The following is a 12,851-nucleotide window of genomic DNA, read 5'->3' as shown; positions in this document are numbered from 1 at the left end:
GAATTTTAAGTCATTTTTAAAGGGTACAGGTCCTATGTCCAAAGTTGTTTAGTAATTAGGTTTTTATTTTAATAGTATGAAAAGGGCACTGTTCATAGTAAATAAAAACCTAAAAAACAAACAAAACTGAACTAAACACGATAAGGTACAGACATGTATAGGAAGTAGAGTTGAAATTAGTTTGAATAAAAGGAAATGCAATTATAAACATTTAAATTCTTAGCATTAAAAGTAAAACCACAATTAAATTTAAAAAAAAGTTATACTAAAATGTTGGACTGGAAGATACTTGAAAGACTTTCTATAAAAAAAAAAAGCTTAATCATTCTTTGGCCATTTTTTGTATATTAATTTAGTTAAGTAGGTTTTTGTCCCTGTAAAAAACATGTTAGTTTCACATAAAGTTCTGCCCTTTTTTCGTCTAGTTTGTGCCATAAGTTAAACCACATAAATATTTCAGTCGTGTTTTACAGTTTGAGTCTTTCTCTCCTGTATTATATTAGGTGTTTTATGTTTTCAGTCAGCAGAGATTAAACCTGCAAATTTCATTCCATGTGAAATATTTATTTAATGTCCACACACTTTTGTTCTTGTTTGTGTGAATGGCACACATTCCTTGTGTTTCCTGTAGGAGTGTGGTGGTTCCTGTGAAGAAAACCTCCCCTGGCAGCTTTGCGATCAACACACTGGGATCCAGCAGCACCAGCACCTCCCCTGGGCTTTCAAGCTGCAGCACCCCCAACATCTTTGCCGCTGCCTCTGCAACCCCTAAAAGCATGATCAACACCACCGGTGGGCATAACAAAAGGGACTTGAAGTAGACACACAAAATTTAATAAATCTACATTCCATATTTGATAGTTAATTTTAGATGATTGTCACTTTAAGTGTGCTTTTCATCCTGGTTGCCCCACGGTTTTTTGTTTTCTTTAGGCCACAACAAGAATAGAAACAAAACTGGCCATTTTGATCTCTTGACCCTGTCTTTGCTATCTAAAACCACTAGATGGCTCTCTTTGCTTTCTGTTCCCCAAGATCCTCCATTGTCCACAACCAACTTCACACATTACTGTACCTCCTCTTGCCCCAGATTGAGTCTGTTTGTAATATACTGTAAACTGAAGCCTTTCTAAAAGTGAGAATGAATTTACACGCATATATTTGAAATGTCAAATGTACCCCTGCCAGATTTCATTACCTGCCTCTCTTGTTGTCATGCTGATTTTCCTGGCCCTCTTCTCTGGTGAACTGGTTTCACCTTAGAGCTTATGTTGTCTGCTAGTCTCAAAAAATATTTTGAACACCCAAAGCATTCGGAGCTTCCCCACAAGTTCAGTGTGCTAATTTTGGAAAGAAAACGTCCCTCTCCTTTATGAGCCCCTGGCTCAGGAATGTGAGAAATGTATCCAAATAAAAATGTGCTTTCTTTTAGCTAGAACCCTACATTTACACCCAGACCTCGTGAGCTTCATTTGCCTGATTTTTCCCTTTTAGGGAGAATAGTTTAAAGGTGACCATCCGCTTTCGTATAAATGTGATGCTTCACATTTGAATAGGTGTCCTGATTATCACAGCTTTAATTAAAGGTAATTTAGGTGAGGAAATAGTTTTAGTAAATATATTCATTTTACAAATTGAATCTTCGACACATTTTGACTTGGCTACAGACAAGAGGGAAACTGATGATTTTAACTGTTGAAATTTGAACTTTTGAGAATTGAGCTGAAGTCTACAGGGTGCCAAAATTTGATTTTATTGGAGCTACATATATGTACTGTATATAGGTTTTGTGTTTTATAGTATTAGAATTTTAAAATGCGGTGTAACATTTAAAATTAAAAAGTTTACATTTAAAACATCCATCCGTTCTTCCATGTCTGCTTAACTTTGCAGATGGGACATCTGAAACCAGACATCTAAAACCTATTAAATTTATTTACATTGAATATAGCTAGGAATAGTTCTGCTCTTCATAAATGTCGAATACTTTTTTTTCCCCCTGCAGGCGGCGCTGAGGCGGTCTCCGCCTCTACATCGTCTTCCACCAGTTTAGTCAACGGCGCGACTAGTAAAAATCTTCCTGCCGTGCAAACCGTGGCCCCCATGCCTGAAGACACAGTCGAAAATATGAGGTACAACTTGTCTTTTTAACCTTTTTACTGTCCTGTGTTGCTAACTCAGTTTGTGTCACTGATGGACTACAAAGTTGGGTGTGTGTAATGAATTTTTTATATGTATTTATTTATCCTAATTGTGTGATTTTATGTATTTAGAAATCCCCATTTATGTTTATCAAGCCTGACATGTGCATAGCTTTGCACATATATCTGGTTAGGACCTTGTCTCACCTCCGTACATTCAATACATACAAAACAAGATCTTTCTCCACAGTCCATCTTTGTCCAAGTGTTGTGCTAGAGGAATAAAAATTTTTGTTTCCATGGCTGCAGTAACACTAAGTCTACCTAAGTAAGTAACACTTAGGTAGACTCTGAAATCGATTATATTCTTTTCTTGCTGCAGATTGAGAGGAGAGTAAAGCACCTATGCCAAAATATGTGCTCCAAAAAGTAAATAAGTTAAAAAAATACATTTCTTATATATATACATATACAGTTTTTCTAAGATATTCTTTATTTGTTGATGAAGCATTTTATCTAACAAGGGTTGCATCTTCTCTTTCCGTCTTTATCTTTTGTGAAATAGACCATAATCCACTACCTAAAGAACTGACACCTTCTGAGCCCAAACCCTTTAGCTCTCTGACAGGATTACAGGCAGCCTACGGAGAAGCAGGCCCATCTGTGCGAGTCACCTAAACCTTCAGCTTGCATCCTCCGTTTTATGCCAATGTGTTATGCCTATGCTGTGTTTTCTCAGCTGGCTGTGGGGCAGATTACACTACACATCCATCCAAATCCTACACCAAGCCTTGCTGTCTCTCTCTGTCTATCTACTTTTTGCTCGTCTTAGGAAAGAAAACAAGCTACAGCTCTCCTCAGGTTGCCTTTTTTTATCTTTGTGTGTACACATAAGAGCACAGAGATAAGCTGAGGCTCGACTCGTATCTCTTTCTGTATTCAGTCTGAGTTGAATAGCTGCATGATCGCTGATTTTCTGAAGGTGTTCAGATAACGTCAGGCGGACTCATGCAGTGACTACTGTACGGCTCTTCTTCTCCAGTCCTGAATTACTGTGATCTCCCTTGTAGCCCTGGCCACATGTCTCTCTAAAAAAAATTAGCTAGCTGCTTAAATGTGTTCACACAACTTGTTATTGACATTTCTGCTGATGGCAACCACACTCGTGATATTTGCCTCCTCCACAACCCTGGAAAGCTGACTAACTGCTGGCAGCGTTGTGCTTGTTTGCCAATTTAGTCATTTCTTTCTGACTATAGCTTGATACAACATTATCTTCATTTTGTTTCAGTTTAACTGTACTCTTTTGACATATTTTGGTGTTCATTTTACAGCATTACTACAAAATTAGAGAGAGCATTGGAGAAGGTGGCTCCCTTGTTGAGAGAGATCTTTGTGGACTTTGCACCCTTTCTGTCACGGACTCTGCTGGGCAGCCATGGACAAGAGTTACTAATTGAAGGTATGGTTGTTGTATTTTAAATGCTGTCTGCTTTCATGTCTCTGTCAGCCTCCTGTTGTACAGTATTAATTTGACTGGCTGCTCCATCGATGTGTGCACCCTCAGCAGAAACCTTGGACAAGAAAGTCAGTTTTTGCACACAAGCAGGAGTTCCTAACATTTCATCTCTTATGAATGTTTGGTTTTCTTTGTCACTCCCTGGATGCAGTTGTGAAAATGAAACTGGTTTATTTTTACAACCAAACAAATAGCTTGTGGTGCCGTGTTGCTTTGTGCTACATCCAACCATTGAAAACTTATGTCATATATTTTCTGGTAACTCATTTAATAAACTTTAAACATTATGAATAAAATATTTAGCTTTTTGTGTGTGTAATGCTTACAGATTTGAAGGTATCCCAACAATTTTAATCGTCCCTAACCTTCAGTTTCAGTTGCTCACTGCAAAATTACCGTACACAGAAAAAAACACATCTATGCCATGTCACGGCAGCTTTAGCTTGAAATCATGTCAGGACTTTTTGTGCCTATCCTCATGAACTCATATGAGGGAGCGCTTACACACTGCTCCCCAGGCTTTGGCTTGCATTCACAAGATCACGCAGGCACTTCAGTCGGCATGCACATGTGCGACACTCCGTCTGCAAATGTTTTTCCTGCACAGTGCAAATTATATTTGGGACTTTTTTGGCCTTTTAACTTACAAGCCAAAATAATTTTTGATCCTATCTAATTTTCCAGCTGTTTTCTCGTAGAAGTAAACTTAAACCACTCGTACTCTTAGCAGTAGAGGCAGTGGAGTGAAGCCAACTGAAACAATGTGCTCGCTTGACGTTTTTAGAATTCCTTTGACAAAGCATGTGTGCTTTATCTAGATCATAAATTAAAATAAATGTAATTTCTATGATATTTTTTTTAATCTATTTTTTTTTTCAGTTTGCCGTTGACTCTGAAAATCGAAAATTAATCCCCTTTACCAAACCAAACTTCATTTCAAACATTGCACCAACGAGACGTTTTACTCTTGTACAACATGGTTGCACCACAAACATGTTGAGAAGATGTCTTGGATTGACGTTTGGCTGAGGCTTCTTGCTCAATGTCAAGAGGGAGGAAAGAAAACTCAGGTAGCAAAGCTTTGACAAGTGTGAATATGTCTGTTACCCTTTCACTCACAGTCTGTCAGCAGACTGACCAAGCTGACAAACCAAGGCTGATCTCGGGCTGCAGACTGTAACCCCACAAACAAGGTCGTAGATAGACAGCTGGGTCCTCTGCGCTCTTCACCAGACATGTTTAACCCTGTCTGAGTCTCTGAAAAGCACTTTCTGTTCTGGATTAAAACAACTTGATCTGAAATAAGAAGTACACAGATTCCTCACTTACACTTAAACGCTTATAGAATGCTTAGCTGTGTTGAGCCACCTCAGAGTGAATTCGCCGTGGCCTGTTTGTGCTCATGCTGATTTTGTACTTTCTGTTTCTCTCTCTACTTTTCTTCCTGGACCTTCCCAGGCACACAGTTGAAATACTGTGCTGCAGTGCAAAGGCGCTCCATTTACCAGTAATTACCGCCCATCCATCACTCTTTTGATTGCCTTGGGTCAAGCCCTCCTGTGCCCCCTGTGCCCCGTTCCCTCACCCTGTTCCTTCACCCCCTTTTCAGATGCGTGGTCACTGCAGCAATTATGTTGACTGCATTAAGAGCTTTGCACTTGGAGTTGGTGGGTAAGGACTGTGCACGAACACTGCTGCTGTTGTGATGCCTGCCGCCTGCTTCTCGCTGTCCCTTGAGTGGCCCAGCCTGCCGCCACATCACCCCACAATGCCACATTCACCCGTGCCTCAACCCTGCGCTGTTTACAGGAAAGGACTGGCAGGGAGTGTTTAAATAGAATGCATTTAGTTTGTCTACCAGCACAAGGCCAGGGTCAGTCGGCCACCTGACTCCCTTGTCAGACCGGACTGACTTATGGCTCGCATGTCACTGCTATAACAAGGGGTCAAACGTGGCACTCCATGTACAAGAGAAGGGTCACTTCCTCTTAGAGTACTTGCAATATGTTCCTTTGGGTAGTTTCCGCTGTTAAATGGAACAAGAAAAAGACACCTCTAAATGATCAATCCACTTTTATTTTGCTATTTTTTTGTATTAAAAATGGATTTGTTTGTAGGTGTAGAAATTTTAACTCCATGTTAATTTTGCATCTTCAACTGCAATAAATTTCAAAACGAGTTTTCAAGGTTTTAAAGTATCATTGCAGTGCTACTCTCTCTTTTTTCCTCTACTTTATTTTCTGTTTAGCTGACGCAGATTAGCCCTTTTGCACATTTAAATTTACATGTAGTTTAAACTTTAACGTCCTTTTTTGGGAGGTAGATTATTTTTTTGTCAGATTTGTTTCCTTGCACTGATTCAATTTAAGCACAATGAAGTCCAAACAGTTCCTAAATATTTTGCAATTACAAAACTGATACTAAGTGTGGAGTGCCTTGCAAATGTATTCATACCTTGATTTTGTATTTCACAATTTGCCGTGTTACAACAACAAACGACAATGTGTTTGGATAATGGGTGAAATACCAACAGAAAACATTGCATAACTGTGAAATGGAAAGAAAGAAATACAACTTGTTAGTGTGGTATGTATCTGTGTTTAGCCCAACTGAACTAAGTTCTTTTTAGGACTGCTTTTAACTGTAATTGCAGCTGCAAGTAATTTTGGGTATATTTCTACCATTTTTCCACATCTAGAGACTCAAAATATGCTCTTGTATGTTAACCAGGACTCAATCAGATTGAAAAAGAGGGTTTGTAACAGCAATTTTCAACACTTGACATAGATTCTCAATTGTATCCACCTCTGAACTTTGACTGGACCATTCCACCACATGAAAATACTTTGATCAGAATCCTTCCATTCTAGTTCTTGCTGTGATTTTAGTGAGTTTTGTTGTTCTGGAACATGAATTTCCATACCAGTCTCAGGTTTATGCAGAGTGAGTTACATTAAAAAGGAATGTGTCACACATACAATTTAGCATGTAGGCCAAAAATGCCTAAAGGTTTTAGTCTCAACCTTATTTTCTGTTTGCTGTCTTTGCTGCATTACTGGTGCAAAATTACAAACAGGACTTTTTATGGCTTTCTTTCAGTAACGGCTTTCTTCTTTCAGTTGTCTTGTCGACAGATTCGCCCACTTGACATGTGGGTCTCCTCAGCTCCTTTAGAGCCGCCACAGGCTTCTTGGCTTGTTTTCTGGTTAATGCTCTCTCTGCCCAGTCTGTCGGTTTACGTGGGTGGCCATGTCCTGGTAGGTTTGCAGTTGTGGCATACTATTTCCATTTTTGGATGATGGACTGAACCTAATATTATGTTATATAATGTAACTCTGCTTTAAACTTGTTCACAACCTTTTCTCTGACCTGTCTGATGTTTTGCTTGGTCTTCATGATGCTTTTTCCTCTATAACATTCTTGCATAAACATCTGAGACTTTCACAGTCGCATTTACTCAGAAAATATATTATTAATGAAGTGGCTTCTTATGGTTATTGGTTACAATGGATTTTTATTTAGGAGCATGGCAGTGAAGGGGATTGAAAGCAAATGCTTTTTTTTTTTGCAGTAGGTGTTTTAAAACCATTCGTCACTTTCCTTCGACTTGAAAATTCTGTTCTACTTTTTACAGAAAATTGGTAACAGACTCTAAAGCTTTGGTTGTAACAAACTGGTGAAAATGTTCAAGGGATATGGACACTTTTGCAAGGCTTTGTAGTCTCTTTTATCACCCAACCTCATCTTTTGAACCAAAGCACGGGTACGATATTGAGTTTTAGTCTGCCTCATCTTTAATTAGTCCTTGAGAGTTACTTTCACTGCTGATTGCACCTCTCATGATTCTCTCCAGGTGCAGCAGAAAGGCGCAGAATATAAAACCAGTTGCAGGCACCGTTTCTACAAATGAGCTTTTCACACCTGTCCATGTTTCATTAGAGTTGTCTGCTTCGGTGGCTCACCGTCTGCAGGACGGAGGCTGGGGAAGAAGCTGTGAATGTCTGCTGTGAGCGTGTGGAATGTGTAAATGTAGATGTGGTTGTGTGAAGAATGCTTATCTGTTACAGATGTTGCTTAAATAGTTTAATAGCAAATTGGAAACACAGCTAAGAGTTTGAAGCCAGATCCAGTGGTGAATCCAGGTGAAATTTTAATGTCTGCGCTGCATTGTTTATCTTTAAGACACGATCTTCTGTCTTAACTAATGCAGTAAATATTGATCCTTAAAGATTGTCTGTTTGAAACACGTCTACCTACTGATTCATATCTATTCTTTTCATCTGCTGTCTTGATAGGTCTCGTATGTATGAAGTCAAGCACCTCAGTAGTGGAGCTCGTCATGCTTCTTTGTTCTCAGGTAAAAAAAATAAATAAATAAATAAATATATATATATATATATATATATTCCTCCATCACCCCTTGAAAGTCTTTCTTTTTTTCTTTTTCCTTTCCCTTGGAGTGCAAGTTGTCTTATTTATCTTGGAGCTTAACCTGTCCTGTGCATATCATTTTAGCTCGCTTTCTCCAAGCAAACTGCCCAAGCCAATCAGAGACATACAGCTTCCTGACAGCCCAATGACTTTCTCGCTACACCCGGGAGCACTAATCCCAAACCTTCCTTTAAGAAAATGAGCCCCACCTCATGTCCCTGCAAGTGACTGATCACCTCTGAGCTGACCCTCTGAATCCCTTGTTAAGCCCATGTTTTAGAGAAGGTCAGAGCCCTGATGTAGCAGTTACAACAGGAGATATTTAACATACCTTTTGTCAGCCCATCAGTCTTGCATCAGGAGCCCATAAGGAAGCCATTACTTGGTGCCTCTCTGTGGATCCAGACTTCAGGGCCTGAGACTGGAGGAGGTAGATCGCCACTGTGCTCTCTCCGTGGCATCCAAAATCCAAAGCGCTGTGCAGCAGGGAGCTCAACCTATGTTATATGGAGGTCATTATTCAGGAGCTTTCCGGGAAAAAAAAAAAAAGTGCTTAGATGGGGCAGCCAGAACTGAAATATTGTTGCTCTTGTGATAGTTTTTGAAGGGCTACTTTTTGTGATGTTTCTTGGTCTGCGAAGTATCTATGGTGAGCTGTCTTTCCAGCTCTAGGATTTATTGCAGATGAAAGCGTCAGCATGCTGTTAAGGGCCTGAGTCCATCCCCCCTTTTAAACAGATAGCATTACTGAGGCTCCAGAGGTTCCTGCCATTAGGGGCTCTGGGGATGAAACCCAGGCTGAGATATTGATCAGACCATGAGACCTTGAAACTGGACTATATAGCTGGGTGTCTACAGCCTTTCAACTAGAGATGAGGTATTACCTCCTAACTCTGCTCTGTTCATAATCAATCTACTTATCTTAGCAACTAATATGATTGAAAAATAATAATGCTGTAATGGCAATTTTTTCTGCTTCTTTAAGCTGTGGCTCAGGGGAAAGCTAGCTGGTTAAACACACTGCTTTTCTACATTTTGAAGTTTGATTTGGCAAGACATTGACTCCAGTTTATCAGCTTGTGATTATGTATGTTGCAAGTAATATTTACTCAGTCTCAAACAAGAAAATTAGCACAAAAAGTGAAACAGAAGAGGGCTTGGCATGTGGAGAAACAGAGTCCATGTTGCACTGAGTAAATACAGCTGTGGTAATGACGCAGGGATACTAGAGATATACATAAAAATTAAGAAGCACATAAAATCCTAATAAGTGGTACAGTTAAGATCACAAAGAGGAAAAAATATATAGTCAAAAAGGTTAACTCAACAAATGCATGAAACAAAACAAGAGAAGGAAATAAAATGACTTAAATTTGTTAAAAAACTAACCTAATGCCACAAAGATTAAAATTAGGTTAAATGAGGAAAAAATATTCAAAATTTCTAAAAGTCAGATAAAAATTCAGAAAAGAGAATTAGCTTGACTTGACTGGCCTTTGTTCTTCACAAAGGTCTTTTCACAGGTAGGGGGAGCAATCAGAATATTTTTACTTTGGGCAAAAACATTTTCCAGAAGTCCTGCATGAGTGACTTGGATGACCTACACAAAAAAAGGCAATCTGACAAAGACCATAAAAGGCTATGAAAATCAGTGAAAGCACCAGATAACCCTTTTCTCACATTTAGACACCTCATGTGTAAGAAACTAAACAGACTTGAACAAATATTTGTATTAATACTTGATTACAGCTTTAGATAGAGTAAAAAGTATTTTACTTTCAAACATTTACCAGATGCACAAAATTTCATAATAATTTTAGCACTTTTCATGGTCAGATGGCATGTATTGACTCAAAAGGACTTTGGAAAAGGCTCCTAATTAATATCTTTGGGAGCATCTCAGGTGATTTTTAAACAGCGCAGCAGGTTTTTCTGATGCAGGCTGAGCGTTGGCTGACACCTCCTCGACATGCCAGCTTTGACACATTCCTTACATATTTCAGCTTTAATGTTTTAGGACAGCCAGGAGGGCATTTAGCTGACCTTTAGTCCTTCTCTGTTTTGTGGACTGTCAGTTTTATGAATAAATTAGTGCTAATGATCTGCCTTTTCTTATTTATGCATACTAATCATGGCAATCATGGTGTGGCTGGCCTCGTCTGCAGACACGGTGTGTCTCTCCTCAACCTGGGCAGCTGAATGAAAAGGTCAAGCAGCTCTGTTTTTTGTAACAGCTTAAACATGTACAGGGGTTTAGGGGGTTCTAGAGTGGAGCCACAGAGATTTACTGATGGAAGGCCCCCAGATGTGGAGACTATAACAGAGCAAAGCTGAGCAGATAAAAGCAAAGGCTCCCACATACTGACAGGTTGGATTGAAACACCACAAATACTTAAAGCCCTGCTGAATTTCAGGAAGATGAAAGTGGGAGGAGAGTGATTCTTCTAAAGACCTAAAAGCTGTTTACTGGGATGGGAGTTTAGGGATTTTAGGCGATTTTGTTTTTTCTCAAAGCTTAGACCAAAGAATGGCAAAATATATCCTAGTAAAGGCAGACTACGATTGTTCTTTATTGCTGGCAGTTTTTTACTGTTAGTATATTTTCTGATTTAAATATTCTTTGTAGAGTAAGTTTAATTAGAGTTGCCGCATTCTGGTCAGGCTCTGCAAGGGCCGCGTCTTTTTCTTTTAAGGGGGAGCATGTCAGCCCTGATTCACTTCAAATGGGCACCAGACGACTTTTTAAAAAAATCTGCAATCAAAGACAGCCTCTATTGCGAGTTTTTCTCTCTTGTAAAGAGAGGAAAAAAAAGAAGTAGAAAGTCTCTGAAGTGCTATCTCAGCTGTCAACATGCATTCCTTAGACAAGATAGCAAATTTGACTCGCTCACGCCTTTACCTCCACTGACCTGCTGCCACTTTCCTGGCATCTCCCCGAATGTCACATCTGCCTCGATTTCCGTATTTATTTTTGTCACGTGAGCGCGGTGAGAGGGAAACCTTGGACGTCTGGGCATACATGATCCCTGTCTAAATCAACAACAGCCTACTTCTAGGCAGATACTGTATGTGAAGAAAGGAGGTCATGGAGAACATTTGGAGCCCAGATGCTCAGCAGTTTGTCAGCACCATATCGCTGACTTAAAGCATCATGGGGTCAGACTGTGTAGTCTTGCATGAACCAGAATGTGTCAGTCATGACAACTGTTCACAAAAGCATTTGCCCATACATAATAATGTCAGTGTCACTTATTCTGATATACACAAGGAAGGCTGCTAACCGGGTACAGACAGAGTAAAGAGTTTGTCACTGTTTTGCATCTGTTATATTTTAGATCTGCGAATAATTGCTCCACTTACAGAAGAACATGATTTGTTCTTCTGCCACACTTACATAGGTTAGAACTGCACACCAATATTAATTTTAGACATAGATCAATAGAAAAAGTAGTTTTCAAGTGATTTCATTCACTAAGGGCAAAAGCGTGACTCTGTAATCACTTGTTTTTAAATCATGAATCACCTTTTCTAAACTACATTTTTTGGAAATCTGAATTGAATTTCATCTCATTACATCCCATAATTACTACCAGACCTGTGGAATCAGGAAGTTGCATAATTTTAACTAGTCTAACAGAATTAATTAGACTAAAAGATCCCAAAAGGCAGCACCTCATGCCCTGATGTGAAGGAATTTAAGAACAGATGAGAAACTAATTCAGCAACATCTGTCAGTCTGGAAAGGGTTACTGAGCCATTTTTGGGTCTTTAGTGAAACACAGTAAGTCTGGAGACTGGAGAACCTTTCCTGAAATTTCTGTCCTGGCAAAACTACCTCAAGAGGGCATTGACTATGAGTCTAGTAAGACATAATAGAACCCAGAATAACAGTGGGAGAAACTACAAGCTTCACTTTACTCTGTAAAGGTCAGAATTCATTATTCAAAAATAGGAAAAAACAGCAAAACTGGCATCCATGGGAGACTTCTCAGGCGAAAAACAAAGCAGAATTTTTGGAAGATGTTAGTCCTGTTATATCTGGAGAAAAACTAACAGCGTATCAGAAAATTAACAAAATACCAACAGTTACAAATCTTAGTGGTATTGGGATGGTTTGGTACTACTTTTACTCATGATCTCATCATCACCCACACATTACTGTAGTAATGCAAGGGTGATTTTTGATCTCTACCACAAAGTGCTGAAGGACAGTCAGCCATCAGTTTACAACTTTAAGCTCAAACACACATGAGTTATGTGACAGGTCAACACACCAGCAGGTTTACTTCCTAATGGCTCAAAGAAAGCAAAATAAAAGTTAGTTAGAAGTGGTCTAGTCGAACTCTGGACTTAATCAGATTGAGGTCCTGTTGCATGATCATGAAATCGTTTGAAAACTGCATTTTCCATCAACTCTTGTTATACTAATATAGTAAATAGGTATTTTGATTATCTTAAATATTTAAGCATGACAAAGTAGCAAAGCACAAAAAATTGCTAGGGGGAAAAATATTCATTGTATTGTGTTTATGGCGATTAAATTACTCTGTGTTGCTGAGCATGAATAGAGAATCTTATCTTTAGATACTCTTGAATTATGTATTTGCTCAAAGCCTTTGGGAACTCAAGGATTTTCTTTTTATTTTCTGCCTGCCCCCTCCCTTTTCGTGAACCGCGGCCTTCTCTGTTTTCTCTTTCATTTGCACCTCAGAAAGGTTACAGGAAAGCTGAGTTTCCCACAGTGAAAGGCACACTCTCAA

At 39.1% G+C, this 12,851-nt stretch overlaps 1 protein-coding gene across 9 annotated transcripts in view; it reads left to right on the top strand.

Moving 5' to 3' along the window:
* Nucleotides 1–12,851, top strand: part of nbeab (neurobeachin b) — a 219,835-nt gene that overhangs the window by 109,645 nt on the left and 97,339 nt on the right. For all 9 annotated transcript variants that reach the window (XM_032590852.1, XM_032590851.1, XM_032590860.1 and 6 more), the window contains 4 exons: nt 632–792; nt 2,006–2,132; nt 3,476–3,603; nt 7,956–8,017. In XM_032590852.1, the coding sequence (XP_032446743.1) occupies nt 632–792; nt 2,006–2,132; nt 3,476–3,603; nt 7,956–8,017 (478 nt within the window). The remainder of the gene's footprint in view (nt 1–631; nt 793–2,005; nt 2,133–3,475; nt 3,604–7,955; nt 8,018–12,851) is intronic.

This window comes from Xiphophorus hellerii, chromosome 18 (assembly GCF_003331165.1).
Source record: "Xiphophorus hellerii strain 12219 chromosome 18, Xiphophorus_hellerii-4.1, whole genome shotgun sequence".
Taxonomy (NCBI): Eukaryota; Metazoa; Chordata; class Actinopteri; order Cyprinodontiformes; family Poeciliidae; genus Xiphophorus; species Xiphophorus hellerii.
This window is presented reverse-complemented; position numbering and strand designations above follow the sequence as displayed.